Consider the following 19,501-nt stretch of genomic DNA (forward strand, 5'->3'; position numbering starts at 1 on the left):
GATGGATTGGCACAGTGGCAGCAACAATGGGCTCAAGCTTAACACTGATTGTGAGGATGGCACAGGACTGGGCAGTGTTTCATTCCGTTGTGTGTAAGGTTGTTGAGAGTCTGAAGCAACTTGATGGCACCTGACAACCACAAGCCCACACCTGGTATGCTGCCGATCCCCATACAGGTGGCCAATGGAATCCAGGCAATACACAGGAGTGGAAAGTGTGGTCCTCCTCAAAGCACTGTATCCTGATCCCCTCTCTATCCCCTTCTCTGCTGCCACCAACAACCCGTCATCAGCGGAGACCACTGTGGATGATGGGAACTCACCGTGGGCAGTTGGCCTGACAGCAGGTGGCTGTCCTGGGCCAGCATGTTGGACACCATGATGGCCGGCAGGTCCATAGCTTGGTAAGAGTAGGCAGGGAGCAGACCGTTGGGCGTGAGACCGTGGCACAGCGAGTGGTAGCTTGCTTCGTGGTCCCCCAGGTGCAGCAGAGATGGCTCAGGGAGGTTGGGAGGTGTTATCGGGGGGATCTCATAGTCCTCGTTGGTCTCACTCTGGCTGTTATAGGTCTAAAACATCAAAAGGACACATTGTTTTGGGTCAGAGTCATACAACTACAGAGCATGCTCAACAACAATGATAACAAGCCCTTGACAGAGAAGGAATGATCCCTCTGTAAGGCAAAGGGCCTAGGTGGATCCGTGATGTAGTCAGACTCCAGGCGCATCTCCAAATGATGCTTCCTCCTGCTACAAGCTCCCTCTTTGTATGCAAAAGGCTGCTTTCCTGGAGAGTTGGGGGCAGCTCTTGTTCTCCCATGCCTCTCTGTTCTCCCACCAGATATGCCCACTGCATACAGCTCTGAGTCTGTCCTTGCCCACTTTATCCCACTCATTTCACAGACGGAAGATGTGGTTTCAAGAAGAACAGTGGTCATCCAGGGTTAGGAGGAGTGTTGGGAACAGAGTGGTCTGGATGTCTATGGCAGGAATCCTGGGAGTCTAGTTCCTCATAATCCTTAGAATTAGCCTTGAGTCATGGTCAGGCCCCCAGAAACCAGCATTGGTCAACTTTGTTACTGGATGAGCTTATAGCAGACTGAAAGACTTGGTGTTCTGGTTTGTCTAACTCTGTGTATTAGTTTTCTGTAACAAATTACCACACATTCTGTAACTTAAAACAACATAAATTTATTATCTTACAGTTCTGGTGGGCCGAAGTGTAAAAACTCAGCCTTAGGAACTAAAATCAGGTTGTCAGTGGGCTGCATTCCTTCTGCTGGCTCAAGTGGAGAATCTGTTTCTTGGCTTTCCCAGTTTCTAGAGCTGTCCACATTCCCTGGTTTGTGGCTCCTTCCTGCTTCTTCAAAGTCTAGCGTTCCAATTGTAACTTCTACCATCACATTTTATTCCCTGACACTGACCTTCACATTTCCCTCTTAAAAAGGTTCTTGTGATTACATTGAGCCCACCCAGATAGTCCGGATAATCTCCTGGAGACACTGAGATGGGTAGACCCAGAGGGAAGACAGCCAAGTGAAGATGGAAGCAGAGATTGGAGTGATGCCTCTATAATCCAAGCAACACCAAGAACTGAGGGAAACCCCAGGCAGCTAAGAGAGTGGTAAAGAACAGACTTGCCCTTGGAGCCCTTGAGACGGAGCCAACCTTGCCAACATCTTGATTGCAGACCTCTGACCCCAGAGCTGTGAGCGAACACATCTCTGTTCCTTTAAGCCGCTCAGTCTGTGGTTGTTTGTTACGGCAGCCTATGGAACCAAACACAACTACGACATGAATTGTCCTTGTTGTGAGTTTCAGAGATGTTGAGAGACTTCCCCAAGGGCACAGAGCAAGTAAACATCTGCACGCTGACTCAGTAACCCACACACATTTTTCTCCCACTGTGAACATCCCAGATTGCTCACATTATAGGTCTGTGTACCACGGGTGGGAATCAGCCATGGGTATTGTATCATCCCAGAGAGCAGAGTCCCACCACCAGTCTTCCTGGTCAGAGTCACCTCTTCCTAAGGCAAGACTCCTCTCCCCAAACTCTCCACATCTGAACCCCATAGTATTCATTTCCATTTGCAATTTTTTTATTCTTTACTTACCTTTTACTGGTATCCCACTCAAGAGGACAGGAATAAAGTCTTGTGACCAAGCTTTAGCACTGAGCCTGGCACACAGTAGGTGCTCAGTTAAAATGTGAGTACATAAAACGGGAACATGTGCAGGCTCTAGGTTTAGATCTCACCTAGGTGTTTCCATGTCTGTCCCTTCCAACACACTGTGTGTCCATCAGTCACCCACTGTCCTTATCTGTCAGCTGCCAGCCGGAGCCCCGCAGCACCCAGTACAGGTGCTGGCACATAACAGGCTCCCAGTGAATGCTAAATGTATCCACAAGTCCAGTCTCTTCTGTTAATAACCAAAATCTCCCAACATTGGAACCCGCCCAACCGACCAGAAGCCTTTGGAAAAAATAAACATATGTTGTATCAAAATATTGTAATAACACAATTATGACAATTCTTTTAAAGAGGCAATTAGCACACTTAAAAATAACTAAACATGCACATGCCTCCTCTGAAAACAATCACATCCTAAATGCATGATACCTGAGCAGCGACTCAGCTCAGACTGAGCCTCTACTGTGTGCCAGCCACTTCCATACACATTCTCTACTTCATCCACGTGAGTTTGGCGAAAGGGTGACTACGATCCCCGTCTTGCAGACGAGAAAGATAAGGCTTAGAGAAAAGTTAGTCTTCATTGGGATTCAGACCCAAGTCTTGGGACTCTGACTCCGGCATTTTCCTACGCTATCTTAGATGCTTCTTCCAGATTCGTGTTTCAGACTTCCTTAATTAAGAGAATGGCCACTAGCTGGTTCTCTACCACCAGTATCTCCACGAGAAAACAGAAAGGTGCCAAGTTGAAAAAAGCTCCAGAAATTGTAAATATTAGTAAAACCTTACAGAAAAAAAATCATTCTTGAAATTGCTGTCTTAATTTCCTTCTGCCCATTTTCTCTCAAACCCACTCTGTGATGGACTGAATTGTGCCCCCACCCCAACTATGTAACAACTCGATGGGGCGGTGATTCTCAGTATTATGTAATTGTCCTCCATTGTGTGAGAGGATGTAATTATCCCATGCATTTACACCCTCAGCTCTGGGATGTCAATGAGGCAGGATTTGAGGAAGTTATGTTATGAGGCACGATACAGGAGTAGGCTGTATCTTGAATCAATCTCTTGAGCTATAAAAGAGATGAAACAAGTGGTGCAGATGAGAAGGGTCTACTACCACCAAGACAGAACCAGGAGCAGAGCACATCCTTTGGACCCAGCATTCCTGCATCTCCCAGGCCCAGAGGGAGACTGATGTCAAGTCACACGGAGCTCTCCATAGAACGCCAGACCCACAGATGCTGAAAGGAGACAAAATTGTGAGCTAACAGAGAAAAAATTTCCTCTAGATCTGCTGTCCTGAATTCAGTCTTCTAGCCTCCTAAACTGTCAGAGGATGAATTTATTTGTTAAAGCATTTTGGTTATAGCAGCACTAGAGAACTAAGACACACTTCAATCACACAATTCATCTTCCCTGCCCCAAAAGCTACCGGCGAAGGCTGCCAATGACTTCCGTGCCACTTGATCCCATGATCAGTCTTGGTCCTCCCTCATCTGACCATTTTAGTGCATCTTCTCAGTAGTATTTGTCATACTTGGTAACTCCCTCCTCATGGAAACGCATTTCTTCGCTTGGCTTCAGGAACACAAAGGTTGACCTTCTGATATCACAGGCTATTTATTCGCCATCTCCTTGGCCGGTTCCCATTCCTTCCTCCATCACTTAATGATGACATGTCCCAGAGCTGAGATCTTGGACCTTTTCTCTAATCACCTTCACTTTCTTGGTGGTCTCAGCTAGTCTTGTGGTTTTAATTATCAAATATATGTTGCTGGCTCCCCAATTCACATCTCCAACTCAGACCTCTCCCCTGAGCTGGAGACTCATCGAGTCCACTGTTAATTGACATCTGATTGGATTTTAATAGACTCTCAAACTTATAAGTTCAAAAGAGAAACTGCTCATTTCGTGGTCTTTTCCACCTCAGCTAATGGCAATCCCACCCTTCTTGTTGCTCAAACCAAAAATCTTGGAGCCATCCTTGACTCTCCTCTTTCTCTAACATTTTACACCAAACCTGTCAGGAAGTCCTATTGGGTCTACCTTCAAAATAAATCCCAGATGCACCGCCACCTCTTCTGCTACCTCCATGGTCATCTTTTCGACTGAATACTTAGTGAATTCTCCCAACTCGTTTCCCTGCAGTTGGAAGTCTCCCAACTCACTCTGCAGTCAGAATGATTCTGTTAAAATGTAAGAACAGACCACTCCTCTGTTCACAAACTTCCAGTGTCCCCTTACTCTTAAAGAGTAAGAACAAGGTCTCTACCACACCTCTGACAATTCTGCTACATGGTCTAGCTCTTCCACTCCCACGTAAGGGGTACCTTTACCTCTCTGACATCTCCAACTATTCCTCTTCTTATTCATACCATGCCAGCCACACTGAGCACACTTCTACCTCAGACCCTTTGCAATGGTCGTTCCCTTTCTTTTAGGACACTCTTCTCTCAAATATCCACACAGCCCATTCCTTCTTCTCAGTGAGGTCAGCTCTCATTGTTCAGTTTAAAATCACAAACCACTGTCTCTGTTCTATTTTTTAAATGATCACTTATCATCTTCTAACATCTTACACATTTCTGGAATTTACTGTGTGCCTCGCTCTACAGAAACAACTTTCATCTGCTTTTATCTACTGCCATATCCCCAGTTCCTAGACCTGTGCTTGATATGCACTGAGTGCTCAAAAGGTATTTGCTGAATGAATGAACGAACAAATGAATGTCTACTCACTAAATGCCAAGAGCAACAATGGTAAGAAAATGAACTAAGGGCAGGTGATCATGATTCTCCTCCCCAAGAATTCCAGGAGAGTGCTTAGCCGTCTTTGACCCAAGAGGAAGTCACACAAGTCACCTGAATTAGTTCAGTATCTTTCCAGTCCAGTAAGTGGTGCATGAAAAATCCTGATGGACAGTCTGTCCTTCTAGGGTGGGGTCAGAGGTTAACAGGAGGCAAAAGCTGAAGCCAGAAGACAGAGATTTCCAAATTAAGTGAGAAGATTGAGCTCTCCTACAGGTAAACCGATGCTGCATAAAGTAGCTAGAAACATCTAGTCCTTAGATTTCTCTACTGTGCTTCTCTTCCCCAACCAACCGAGGAATTCAGAGCAAAGTAATATGAGAAGGCTTCAAAAAGTTGGTGGAAAAATTCCGTATCTTTTACTCGCATTTTTCCATGAACTTTTTAAAGCCCCCTTGTGTGGGTGGGACCGAAGGGGCATCTGGAAGGAAAGATTGTCAGTTAGGGTCTGCCTGTACTATGAAGGGGAGAACAATGGACTGATTCAGACAACCTGGGGCTTACCCTTGATCCAGAGAAGTTCTGGTGAGCCCTCTCCTGGAACTCGTCGGAGGGGGACACCTCCAAGAAGCTCTGAGGGCAACAACTCCTCAAGGCAGGGGGTGGAGGACTGAAGGGGCTGTCTCTGAGACTTGAGGAAGTGGTAGGGAGGAAGGAGTTGGAAGAATATCCTAAGGACCAGAAGCCTGTTGCAATGATAAGTGTAAATTCTATTAAATTACCATAACAAACTCATGAACTTACCACAATAAAATAAAATGACAAACTAATAAAAAATTCTACCACAGGAAGGTTCAAAAAGGAATATTCTGTTAAATAATCCTTACTTGAAAAAACACTGAAAGCTATAATCTAGGAATGACAAGTGAACACAGGAAAGAATTGTAGAAAGAGTGAACTAAGGAAAAAACCCACAGCTTCTATACATTCAAAATAGTTGCTGATAAGATGACTGTGGAATTTAAAGTGAGTGCTAAATAAGGAATCATAAAATAGAAGAGGTATACAAATATAAAATGCATAATAATTCTGAAATGAAAATCTAGAGGACTTCAGCTAGAAGCAGTATCTTCTTTAATGAAAGAGATTAAAGATAATGACTGGTTATTGGCATTGTCAGGAAACTATAAGTTCAAATATATAGTATATAATAATAAACAAACATTGTAATTCTAAGGGAAAACCATTCAAAACAAATTCTATACCATTGGAGGGAAAAAAAGGAAACAGATAATAGAACTTTAAAAAATATCTGAGAAAAGAAGTAAACTACAAAACACAATCAAAGATAATCTACATGTTAAACTAAACATTGGGAATCACAATAACTATAAACGATTTAAATTCCATTATTAAAAAATAAAAAATTTAATATTTTGCTTCAAATAAATGAATCTAGCCATATGACATTTATAGTAGACATGTCTAAAATAAAATGACACAGAAGATTAAATATAAACACGTGCCAGGCAAATACAAAGCATAAGTGGCAAAATTAATAACAAATTAAGTATAATTCAAGGCAAAAAGCATTAACGAGACCAGGAGGGATACTTAAGTTGATAAATGATACAATCCCCTAAGAAGTGACAGACATAAACTTCTATGTAGGCAGATAATCTGCAAAAATAAAATATTTTAAAAAACCAAAAAACTGTTAGACATACAAAGAGGATTTAACAAAACCATAATCAAAGTGAAGCACTTTGACACATCTCTTCAAAAACTGACAAATCAATCCAACAGAAATGAGTAAGGATAGAAGATTTGAATAGCCCAATTTATCCTCTTGATTTGTTCCAGCATTTAAAGAATGCAGTCCTTTTAACGTCTCTAGAGCACTTACAAGAAATGACTATGGACAAGCTACAAAGGTAATCTCAAACTTTTCAAAAGGTAGAAATGAAATGGACCACATTCTAGAATCCAAATGCAATAACCTAGTATCATAAAAACATGAAAAAGAAGGGAGCGAGGGAAGGAGAGAGGAGGTAGTAAGGAGGGAGTAAAATATAAAGGGAGGGAAGGAGCTGTTCTTGGACACTTTAAGGACCATATTCTAAATAATCTGGGGGAGCAGTGTGGCATTATACGATAAGAAAGGGACTTGGTGGTTCAAGCCCATCAGTAGCTCCTCAGGAGAAAGATGAGGCTTTCTGCTTCTGCAAAGATATACAACTTCGGAAACCCTGTACAGGATGGCTATGAGTCAAAACTGACTCAGTGGTTACTTACCAGCATTGAGAGAATCACAAGACAATGAGATTACTACCCAACAGAGTCTATGGGAAATGACCAGTGGAGGAATTCATAACTTTTGACCTACATGTATTTATTAGAAGACAAGAAAGGCAAAAGAATTTAGTCCTCAACTCAGTGGTTTCTTACTTTATCCCAGTTGACGTTTAACTACGAGACAGGCATTTTGGCGATCAATGTCCACCACCCACTGAAATGCTGTATAAGAGAATGTGGAAATTCACCAAGGAAAGAGATTGTTGTTGTTAAGTGCCGTCGAGTCGGTTCCAACTCATTAGTGACCCTGTATAGGGATTCACACCAGGAGAAGAGGGTAATTTGCCTTTTCTCCCATCCATCCCTCACACCCTTAGGCCACATCAGAAAGACTCCAGTAGAGCAGTCTGTTGAGACTCTGGAATAAAGCATGAAAGGCGAAGTTGCACCTACTCCCTGGTGAAGCTTGGTAAGAAAACGTTTGTTTGAGAATATAACTCCTATCTCCAGAGTTGAAAGACTTATGAGGACACCAGCTGATATGTGCCTCTCAACTGGGAGGTTTTAGAAGGTGACAAGGCAAGGAGAGAGAAATAGAGAGTTCTAGAGATCTAGAGGGAATGGCGAAGACAGAGAAGCAAAGAAAGAGAAACCAGATAGAGCAGCCATCACGTACAAGATTTCTACAAGATTGTACAAGGGCTCAAGAGTTCCTGATTTGGGGAGTGAATATCAAGGAAAGCAGCAGATAAAGGCACTTGGGGGGCTCCATCCAAGAAGGTAGACTCAACAGCAGGAGGTAGGTCAACAGATATACGAGCTGTAGGGTGGGTCTCAAGAGGTTAGTCAAGGGTGAGTCTCAGGTCGGTATGCCTTATGGAAAAGAGCCAGTATGTAAGGCTGTTAGGACAATGAACGCCAATGGTAGGACATCAATAGCACAAGTCACAGAAGAGTTCTGGCCCCATTCCTTTAATCCCACCTCATCATTCCTTGACCCTAGAGTCTCCAGAAGACGAACAGGAGTGGGGGAATGAGGTCACAGGCCATCCCGTCCCTACAACAGGTTCTTGGCATCATGAGTGATGCAAAGAAAGAACACAGGTTGGCCATGAGATTGAAGCTTTGATTCTTAAAGCTGAAAATGCACAAAAAGCGATGGAATCTGTCAGGAATGCCTTCCAAAAACAGAAGAAGTTAATTCCACAGAATAAGTCCAAAAGCAGTGATGGGAGCCCATGTCTTGTACCTAGTAGAAACCAGCTAACTGAATAAGCCAGGATTACAGCGCCAATACCTTAGGTCGATAAAGGACTTTAGGGTTTTCAAAGATGTGTTCCACATATTTCAAATCGTCTTTCCAGCAAGCTGGAAGGTTCTTGGACTTCATAAACAGACATCACTGATTTTTTGATCTGTAGAAAGAATGTTGGTGCTGGAGTTAGACTGAACAGGGTGGGGTGTATGTGTGTGGAGATTCTAATTCTGCCACATGTAGAGGGACTTTTGGCAATGTATCCAAACTGCCTACTCCTCCTGTTTCCTTATCTAGGAAACTCTACCTACCTAACACCTGGGAGAATTATATGAGCTACAAATGTGTAAGCATATTCACGGAAAGTCACCATGAGTTAGCCAAAGAAAGTGGTTAAAACCCCCTGTGACAAGCAGATTAAGTATTAAATGTCTTTGCCATTTGTTATGGGTTCAATTGTGTTCCTTAAAAAAAAAAAAAAAGAATCTGCTTTTGAAATAGAGATTTTCTTTTGTTATGTTCATGAGGTCATGCTGAAGTAGGGTGGGTCCTAAACCTAAACAGTTCTGAGTTATGAAAAGAGAAGAGCAGACAGAGTCACACGTGTGGGAAAACAGGCATGATCCGACAACCTGTCTGTAAGCAAAGAAACACCACGGATGCCAGCAAACACCAGAAACTAAGAGAAGCTCACAGAAGTAATCGATAGGACTAAGATGCTAATGAGGACTTCTAGCCTCCAGACCGCTGAGAAAATAAACATCTGTTCTCTCAAGTCACCCACTTACGGTATTTCTGTTATGACAGACAAGATAACTAAGGTACCATTTTACAGATGAGGAAACAGGTTGGAAGAGGTGAAATGACTTATGCAAAGTCACATGGGTCCGACCATAATGAGAAGATCTGACTCTGAAACCGAGGCTTGCTCTACCACAGCTAGTACCCGCCAGCACACATTAGCCCAGGACAGTCGGGTTTATGTTTCTTGTCCTGGAGTTTTTAAATTGCTGTTGTTGTTAAGAGCTGTCAAGTTGGTTCCGACTCATAATGATCCTGTACAGGGTTTCTGAGGAGCAACTCACGCACTGGAACTGCCAACCTTGTGGTTAGCAGTCCAGTGCTTATCTAACAGTGCCACACCAGGATTCCATCGTGCATTTTAAAAAGTACCATGGTTTGGACAATACATTATGCACACATTCTACCAATCTACCCCATTACCTGTCTGTCAGTTTGCTGACAGACACCACATACTGTGGTGGTGTATGTGTCCCTGGAGAAGGATATCATGTTTGGTTAAGTGGAGTGTCAGAGAAAAAGAGGAAGACCCCCCAAAGAAATGGATTGGCACAGTGGAAGCTGCAATGGGTTCAAATGTAGCAATGATTGCGAGGTTGGCTCAGGACCAGGCAGTGTTTCGTTCTGTTGTACATAAGGTCGTGATGAGTCGGTACTGACTCGACGGCACCATACAACAACAATAGCATGATGCTGAAAGCTACGATGCCAGGAATCCAAATATCAGCAGAGTCGCCCATGGTGAACATGTTTCTGTGGGAAAAAAAAGGAAACACTAGGAAGAAAGACCTGGTGATCTGCTTCCCCAAACTGGCCAACGAGAACCCTGTGGCTCACAAGAGAATATTGTCCTATATAATGCTGGAAGATAAGCCTCCTAGCCTGGAAGAACTCAAACTACACAAGAGCCAAGGGGCTCAGGCACACCAAAAATCAGGAAGTTGGTGCAATGACAGGCAATGATTGGCTCTTTGGTGCATGGGTCTGTTATTCGTTGGAGCCAACTTGACAGCAACTAATAACCACCATCTACCATTGTAACAGGTTAACAGGGTAAGAACACCTCTGTGCAAAGATGGGAGCTCATCAGTGTTTCCCAACTCTCTTTTCAAAAAGGTATCTTATCCAAACCCAACCACTACCAACTGGAACAGGGCACCCAGGCTTATCACTTGTTATGTGTATAGTGATTTTACAAATTCAGCGGGGAACAAAATGCAATTTTGTCAGGCTTGTCTGTGTCCATAATGACTGAGTCAAATTAATCATCTTGGATAATACCCCTGTGTCACCCGTCCCAGACATGTTTAATAGAATCGTTCTGATTCATGCCTCGCAGTACATCAGATCTGGAGTATTGCTGCACTTCTGAAAATCGGTACAATTATGCCTTCTTGTTGGCCTGTCATTGTTCTGGGCTAAAGATGCTCCTTAAAAAAGAAAAAGAATGAACAAATAAGAAAAAAAGCCCATATATAAACCCAACGGGAATGAAAAAACCCATATTGTTAAAATTAAATGGGGATTCAGGAGGAGGTGGGAGGGTGGGGGATTTAACATCTTTTCAAGGCTTTATTTACAGGCACATCTCTGGGACTTGGCAATGAGGGTGGAGGAGGTTGCCCACTGGTTGTCCACCGTGCCGTGGTTACTTTGTGGCTACTCCTGACTCTGAAATGCATTGATTCAAGCAGACAGGTATTGTAACTGGACAAGTCATCATTTTAGACAGGAGCTTTATCTGGATACAGACATGGTAATCCTCAGATGCTCTTGTTCAGGAAATTACCCGACTCAGAATAGTCTAAGGTTTGGGCAGCTTTCTAGGCAGACACACCTGAAGCAGATGGGCCCAGGACCCACGGGAAAGATGAGGGATTAGTCATTGGGTTCCTCTTGCTTTTACGAAGAAACAAACCTGATTAAGACTTAAGTAACAAAGCTGGGATACTTTAGGAGCATTGCCCCCACTTTACAAATGAGGAAGCTCACATTCTCAATAAGTGGTAGAGGTTTTGTTGTTTGTTTAAATAACATTTTTATAACCACACACCAACTTCCTCCTTGATACTTTCCTTTGGCTGTCCAAGAGGAGGGTCTAGCAAACCTTTTCTCTAAAGAGCCAGATCTTAAGGTTTTGTGGCCCATATGGTTTCTGTCACAACGTTCTCCACTTCACCACTGTAGCATGGGAATAGTAATTTAGGGCAATACATAAATGAATGAGTCTAGCCACGTTCCAATAAAACATCATCTACAAAACCAACTGGGCAGCTGGATTTGACCCACGGGTCATAATTTGCTTGCTCCTTGTTGTAGTTAAGTGCCATCGAGTCGGTTCCGACCCAGAGCAACTCTGTATAGAGTTTCCTAGGAGTGACTGGTGAGGTTGGACTGCTGACCTTGTGGTTCCAAATGACTTTGCAGTCCAGCACATTAACCAAATATGCCACACCAGGACTCTGACCCCTATCCTAGAGGTACCTAAAAGTTAACCTGGTTGTCTTCCATGTAGCACAAGGCTGCTTCTCCTTCAGCCTCCAACGCCACCCATCAGTGGCTTAGAGCTGGAAGCCTAGGGGTGATGCTCAACAGCCCCCTCCACTTTTAATCAGTCACAAAGTCCTGCCAACTGGCCCTACTTCCCCAGCACATCTGGACTCTACCCATTCCTCTCCACCTCCAGGGCCACCACTCTCGTCCAAGTGATTACCATCTCCCACCCAGACAGCTGCCATCACCTCTCAGTGATCTCTGCTTCCAGTCCCTCCCCTCCCCAGCAATCATCCTTCCGAAGTGTCTCCCAGATCCCACCACCTGTCCACTCACTCACTCGCTCTTCTCTAGATTTGTTCCCCTAACACACAAGGCACACCCCCACCTCAGGGCCTTTGCATGGCTGTTCCCTCTGCTAGATGCTCTTTCCAAAATCTCTTGGATCACTCCATCACCCCTTCAAATCTGTGCATAAATGTCACCTTCATGGTGAGACCTTCTCTAACCACACGAATTGCCATCACAGCCCCTTACGAATGCCCAGTCCTACAACTACTGGTCTCTATGCACCCAGAGCAAAAATCAAAGAAGGCAACCAAAGATTCAAAGAAGAAACTAGTCTACCGAGCTAATATTCTACATGACCTCATCTATCAGGAGACCAAAAGAACTAGACGGTGCCTGCTCCCTCTACCAACTATTCTCATCAGGACCACAATAGATGAACCCTGAGAGAATGGGAAAAAATGTGAAATAGAACCTCAAATTCCTAAAAACAAAACAAAAACCAGCCAGACCAAATGCCCTGGTTTAAACTAAAGGGTTGCTCCCCCAAGACTGTTAGCCTGAGACACTCTTTAAACCTTGAACCAAAACTTCTCTCAAAGGTCACCTTGTAGCTAATAACATGCTGGCCCTCCAAAATAATGAATATCATCTGTAAGTACTGTGCTCCTTTAAAAACTCACCTACATGAAACCAAATTGTCAATAATTACTATAAAACAAAAACAAAAATGTAAGAGGACAGGAAAACTAGATGGATGGAAATGGAAAAACTGGGACAGAAATCATGAGAATGTTCATATGAGTTCACACATTGTGAAGAATATAGCTGATGTCACTGAACACTTGTGCAGAAATTGTTGGGAACCCAAACTGCTATGTAAACCGTCACTAAAAAAAAACAATAAAAAATATATATATTATAAAGAGCGTGCTGTCCCCTTTATCCTGGTCTGTAGAATTTTTACTTTCTAACATATAATATGCATGACTTTTTAGAAGCAGTTATTGTCTGTCCCCTTCACTAGAATGCAAATTACATGGTTTAGTCAACTGATCTATCCTCAGGACCAAGGATAGTTGTTGTTAAGTGCCAACTAGTCGGTTCCGGAGTCACAGAGACCTTGAATAGAGTTTCCGAGGAGTGGCTGGTGAGCTTGAACTGTCGACCATGCAGTTCAAATGGCTTCACAGTGCCACACCAGGACTCCCAGTGAGCGTAGGCCCTCATTAAATATTTGCGGAATGAAAGAATTTATGAGTGAATGAGGATGGTATTTTGAGTCTTTGTTCAGGACCTACAATGCTGCCTGTCACATAGTACATTCTCAGTAGATATTTTTGAATGGATGGGTGAATTTGTTGATGACCTACGGTGGTACTAAGGAATCCTGGTGGCACTGTAGGATCAGCACTGGACTGCTAACTGCAAAGTCGATAGTTCAAAGCCGCCAGCTGCTCTGAAGGAGAAAGTTGAGGCTCTTTGCTCCCATAAAGACGTACAGCTTCAGAAACCCTACAGAGATCACCGTGAGTCGGAATAAAGTCTACGGCAGTGGGATTGCTATGGGACTAGGTCAGCCCTTCACCACCTGCTCTGTCAGCTCTTAGAAGTCAGCAAAGATCTGAAGTGCCTTTCCTTCAGAGATGCTGCTCAGTATGAAATAATTTGACCTTGGCCTATGAGGGTCTCCTGGTCCCCTCTCCTCACCTTAGAAAACACCACCACCACCAATTAAGGTTTTTGAGTCCCTACTCGGCTTCTGACCAGCTGTGTGACCTTGGGCAAGTCACTGCCCCTTTCTGGGCCTCAGCTTCACCACTTGTAAAAAGAGAGAGCTGAGTCATGGTGTTTCTTAAAGCCCAAATTGAATCTGTGCATGTGCCACTGGCTTGCAAGTACACAGGCCAAGATGAGGCAGGACTCGTCCTGAAAGCATTTTTAAATGATGAGGAGGCTGCACTGTTGTTTCAGTATTAAAATAGCTTCTGGAAAAAAGGATGTCTATTTGTAGCTCTTTCTCCCCTCTTTCATTTCTACCTCTTGGAAACTAAAGTAAGCAGCATTTGCCTAAAAATGGGCAGAACTGAGGATGAAGGCACCAAAGCTCTGGAGTCATCCTTGTGAATGCTTTCAGTCCAGTGACAGCGAGCTAAGTCTGGAAGGCCCCATGCTGCCCTGTCCCGTACCCCCATGTGCAAATGCTTCTGAGGAGCATTCTGGCTATACTTCTTCCAACATAGACTTGTTCATTTTCTGGCAGTCCAGGTAATTTTCAATAATTTTTACAAATGACATACCTAAATGAGTTTCCAAAGTGGTTGTACCCATTTGTGTAGCAACGTACAGAGTGTCAGTTTCTCCACATCCTTGCCAATCCTTGGCACTTCTTACTTTAACCATTCTTGGGGAGAGTATGTCCTACATTTAAAAATGCTTCCCCCTCCTTTTCTTGTCCCCACTGTAGTTCTACACTGCTATATCTGTCACTTGCTTATTAAGGACAGCAGCAAAAATAAAATTACCCTGTATCACTCAAATAAAACCACAATCCACTACCTACATACCTTCAAGGACCACCTTGGTGTAGTAACACGGCCGACTCCAAAAGTCTCGAGATGTGGCAGAGAGCTTTACCTGAGGTTAAGTGAGGAGACTGTGACGAGGAGGTTCCACATCACTATGCAACGCCTCCTTCCCTATCATCTTCTCCAAAGCCAGTTGCCTTGGGGCAGCACCTCCAACATCTTCCCACTCTTTGCCCTCCATCTGCCTCTTTCCACACTTACACCCCAGCCTTCTCTTTCTCTCCTCCTCCCTCCTCTAGGGCTCTTTTCCAACCCACCTGCCCAGGTCTGCTTAATTGTGGACCACCCTAGATTCTCTTCCTTTCCCCATCTCTGCCATTACCCAATAAGGACCCCGTAAGTAGCAACAAAACACCATCGCTTCCTCTGGAGACAGCAGTGGGTGGGGGTGGGGGGCAGGCTGTGAACACTTGTATTGTACCATGATGACACACATCACTCCATCTCCTGATATGAGACCTTCTTATTCTTCCCAAATGTACATGATGTGACTTCATTACTTAGGAACAAAAGGGCTGCCTTGAACTGAACCCTGCTGCCCCCAGACCCTGATGCTCCATCTCTGAATGACCACAAAGGACACTGCATGTAGAAGAGAAGAGTGTCAATTCCTAATTTTTAAAGTTAGGAAACTTGACTCTTGTACAAATGTAGAATAAACATGTGCTGAAATTTGTTTAAGTCATAAATGAAGGTATAAGCAGATGGTAGAGCTACTTCAAAGACAATTGGAAAAACAAAGTAATTATGGAGTCCTGGTGTGGCACTGCAGGATAATGCGCTGGAACCCCAAGGATGGTGGTTCAAACCCACCAGCCGCTCCTCGGAAACCCTATACAGGGTCGCTATGAGTCAGAACCAACTCCAAAGCATTTAACAACAACAAGTAATTATGGGCACTAAAAAGAAAAAATGCTGAGATACAACTGATGCTACATTTTTAAAAACTGCTTAATGTCCTACAGGGCAAAAAACATATATTTTCAGTTTCTCTCTTCTACCAGACAAACATCAATTGTATTTTTATCAGTCAAAAATCTACACAGTAACAAAATCTGGGTCCCAATCAATAGGAAGTAGTAAGTTAAATGTACCTTCTCCAAGATAATTACGTCATTCTTGGGTGGGCCAGCGTGACATCAAAGGGAAGTGCATTTCGTCATCCGTTTTTATTTTCAAGTTCTGGATGACTTTTGTTAATGGGGAGATCAGCTAAACAAACACAGCCACCCCAGACTCTAGGAAGGTGTGCAGGTGTTGGAACCCTAAGTCCAGATGCATTGTGTGAAGTGGATAAAACGCAGGAGACTTGGGACTCTGGGCCCCATATTCTGCTGTATTCCAGAGCCAGGCACAGCACTGATCATCTGAGAACCAAACCCAAGGCCACCGCCGTCAAGTGCATTCTGACTCATAGACCAGGTCTGGAAGCCCATAGGGTTTCCAAGACTGTAAATCTGTACAGAAACAGGCTGCCACATTCTTCTCCTACCGAGACGCTGGTGAGTTCCAGCCACGCACCTTTCAGTTAGCGGCCAAGCACTTAACTGCTGTACCATTAGAGCTCCTTAACCAACCTCCAAGTAGGTATTAACATCCCCATTTCACAGAGGTGGTAAGTGAGGCCAAGAAAGGTGGAGTCAAGGTCATATTGTGAGAAGGAGGCAGAAGTGGGTGTCACGCAGAGCACAGTACTGCCACCCAAACTCTCGCACCCTGGTCCTTCATGCTTTACACTCTCCTAGGAGCTGGCAGAATGAAGGACGCCAGGCACCTACTTCCCATCTGAACCCTTGCTCCAGTCAGAACCACGGGCTTGGCACTTATGAGGTGGAGAGATGAGTGGTTGAACCACATAAAAGCTTTCATTTCTTAATTGTTGTAAAAAAAAAATATATATATATAGAACATTTCCATTTCAACTAATTTTTGCATGCATATACAATTTGGTAATTCCAATGCCATCAGTCATGTTGTATAACCATTACTAATATCCGTTGTCGAATGTTCCATCCCTGTAAGCAGAAACTCAATGTTTCCTAAGCTATGGCTCTGCCTGCTCCACTCCCTCCCACCCCTGGTGACCACTGTTAAACTTTGATCTCTAGACAGTTGCCTATTCTAGGCATTTCATACAATGTTTGGCCTTTGTGATGAATTTCACTCAGTATGTTTTCAAGGTTCATCCATGTAGTAGTATGTAGCATGTCTAATTCTGGCTGAGCAATGTTCTAGTGCATGTTATGTTTATCCATTCATCTGTTGGTAAGCATTTCAAGTTCATGAATAGCCTTTTAACGTTCGAGTGGGAATCAAGAAAGCTTTGCTCACCCAGCTGTTCCCCTGGTGCCCTGAGCTAGGTGGGAACTCAAACCAAGTAGCTTGGGGAAGGAATGAGTATCTTTAACAGGCTGGAAGTTGTCCGGGGCATCTTTTACTAATTCTGTTATTTTTCAGGGGGTATTTCTTGGCACATTTAAAAAGTAACATAGTCCTCTCTCTCCCACCCTCTTAAAAATTTTTTTTTGAACATTTTATTGGGATTTGTGTGAAAGTTTACAGAGCACGTCAGTTTCATGTTCACAATTTATACACTTTCATGATGTCAGTTGCAAGCCCCTCAATGTAACAGTGCTCTTCCCACTTGATCCCTGGATTCAGCTGCCCCTGCTTGCCTTCTGAATTTTGTTTTGTCTTTGTTTCTTTTGGCAAATGCTGCCCTTTTGGTCTGTATGGTTGATTGCTCTGAGGAGCACATTCCTGTATATTGCTATTATTCTGGTGTTTTGTTCACTTTCTTGGCCTGTTTCTTGCGTGGAGTCTTGGCGTGGCGCTGTAGGATAAGCAATGGACTGCTAAGCAAGCGGTCTACCTTTTTCTCCAACTCTGTCCAGGACCTTGTATTGTGATCCAGATCAGAGTGGGTGGGCAGAAGTAACCAGCCAACATTTCAGGCTAAAAGCAGCACAGTTGTAATACCATCTTTTCAATTTCAACCGTACTATGATAAAACTGTCAGATCAGCTAGCCAGTCTCCTGTATGCTGATGTTTCTGATGCTGCACTTGACCTTTGTACTCACCAGCTCTTGGGCAGGTGACCCTGGATAAGTCCTTTTACCTTTCTGAGAATCACCTGTAAGATGGATACTTCAATAACAACCTCATACTGACTACCATTTGCTGAAGACCTGCCATGTGTCAGGCATCAGAATAAGCAAACACATTGGGTGTTAGTGCACCTTATTTACTTATCCCACTTTACTCCAAGGAACTTCTGTTGTTGTGGTCATGTGCCGTTGAGTCAGTTTCGACTCATAGAGATCCTGTATAGGGTTTCCAAGGTGGAAACTGAGACTTAGATGAGTTAGTTAACTTGTCTGAAGTCATCATGAGATTGTTACCCAGGCCTGATTTCTCATCACCCTAGTGCCCCTCAGACCACCATATCTCCTCACAGTTGCCGATGGTAGAATGGACACCACACTCAGACTTACCAGCCTCCTGAGCCACCAGGTGGAAAAATCTCTCTGGCCTTCTGGACCCAGCACTGTTGCTGCTGGGGTCTCGGACAGAGGGTTGAAGAAGCGGGGGTTGAGAACCAATGTCTCAGTCACAAGGCATAAGCTGGAAGGTCCCTAAGAACCATCCATCATTCTTCATTCATTGATGCAACAGCAAGACCCAGAGAGGGTAAATGACCCACTTTATTACACACACAGTGAGAGTGACTGAAGGGGAGTCACACCCAGGCTCCTGACCTCCAGACACTAAGGACCCCGGGCCATTCTGGAAAGTTTCCACATCCTGCCTCCCTTCCACCCTTTGCCACAAAGAACAATGAACTCAGCAGTGAACAAATGTGTGAAAACCATCCCTCCCCAGCAGAGACGCAGGCCCTCCAGAGGATGCTAAGTTCAAGGTGGCCAGGAGTGGCAGGGGACTGCTGTTTTCAAGAAAATCTTTGAAATTAGGTTCCCAACTCCCTGCTGTCCCCTCCCCCAACCAGGAACCATCTTGCACCATCTTCATTGTTTCCACCCCATTAAGAGAGAGTGATCATTTCCTGGGATTCAATTTCTTTCATAATAGTTGGAAGGAAACAAAACTATAGGCTGTAAACATTCACGGCATTGTATCAAAAATATCTCTATTACGGGGGAGACTCGGTAAATGCAGACCAACATCCTACCCCAATCAGTCTCCTGATGTCCCCTCATGCCTGCGCAACCAGGAATCCACAATGTTTTCAGATACATATTTTAGCAATTGGAAGACAAAAATGAAGATTGGTGAGCTATAAATACCAACTCCCTCTTGGCAGTTTTCTCTCAATGAAAACCAGAGAGGCTATTCCATTCTTCTGAGCACATGTTTAGGGCTGATGGGGAGAGCTCATTAGTTCAGTCTGACATATACTCAATTCTCTTCATATACATAGGATGGTTCCCCCCTTCCTTGCATTCCATTCTCCAGCTGCGAGATGATATTAAATTTCATCAGATTTGAACAAAATCTATGGTCCTGAAGCCATTTCCTTTAAGGTCCTCATATTTATTCAGAATTCATGAATCATGTTCCGATAACACAACCGTAATTATTTTTAAAGTGTGATGTTTGTGGGTTTAATAGGAAATGTTCGCAAAGGGCCTTTTCTCTTTGATTGTTTGTAATCTTAGCAGTAATCACTGCTGTTACCTTTTCCGCACCACAGCAGGCAAAACACAATTTCATTTTAATATGAATCGCGAGTGCTTCACCCAGGTTTTAATTAAAGCAATAAAAGCAGTGCCATCTTTGCCCTTTACAATGTACACAGACTCTGAGGCCAGAGTTAC

General features: G+C 43.8%; 1 protein-coding gene across 2 annotated transcripts in view; it reads right to left on the minus strand.

Moving 5' to 3' along the window:
* Positions 1-19,501, minus strand: part of TOX2 (TOX high mobility group box family member 2) — a 189,625-nt gene that overhangs the window by 62,727 nt on the left and 107,397 nt on the right. For both annotated transcript variants that reach the window (XM_006839282.1, XM_006839281.1), the window contains exon 3: positions 324-569. In XM_006839282.1, the coding sequence (XP_006839345.1) occupies positions 324-569 (246 nt within the window). The remainder of the gene's footprint in view (positions 1-323; positions 570-19,501) is intronic.

Source organism: Chrysochloris asiatica, unplaced genomic scaffold (assembly GCF_000296735.1).
Source record: "Chrysochloris asiatica unplaced genomic scaffold, ChrAsi1.0 scaffold00023, whole genome shotgun sequence".
NCBI lineage: Eukaryota > Metazoa > Chordata > Mammalia > Afrosoricida > Chrysochloridae > Chrysochloris > Chrysochloris asiatica.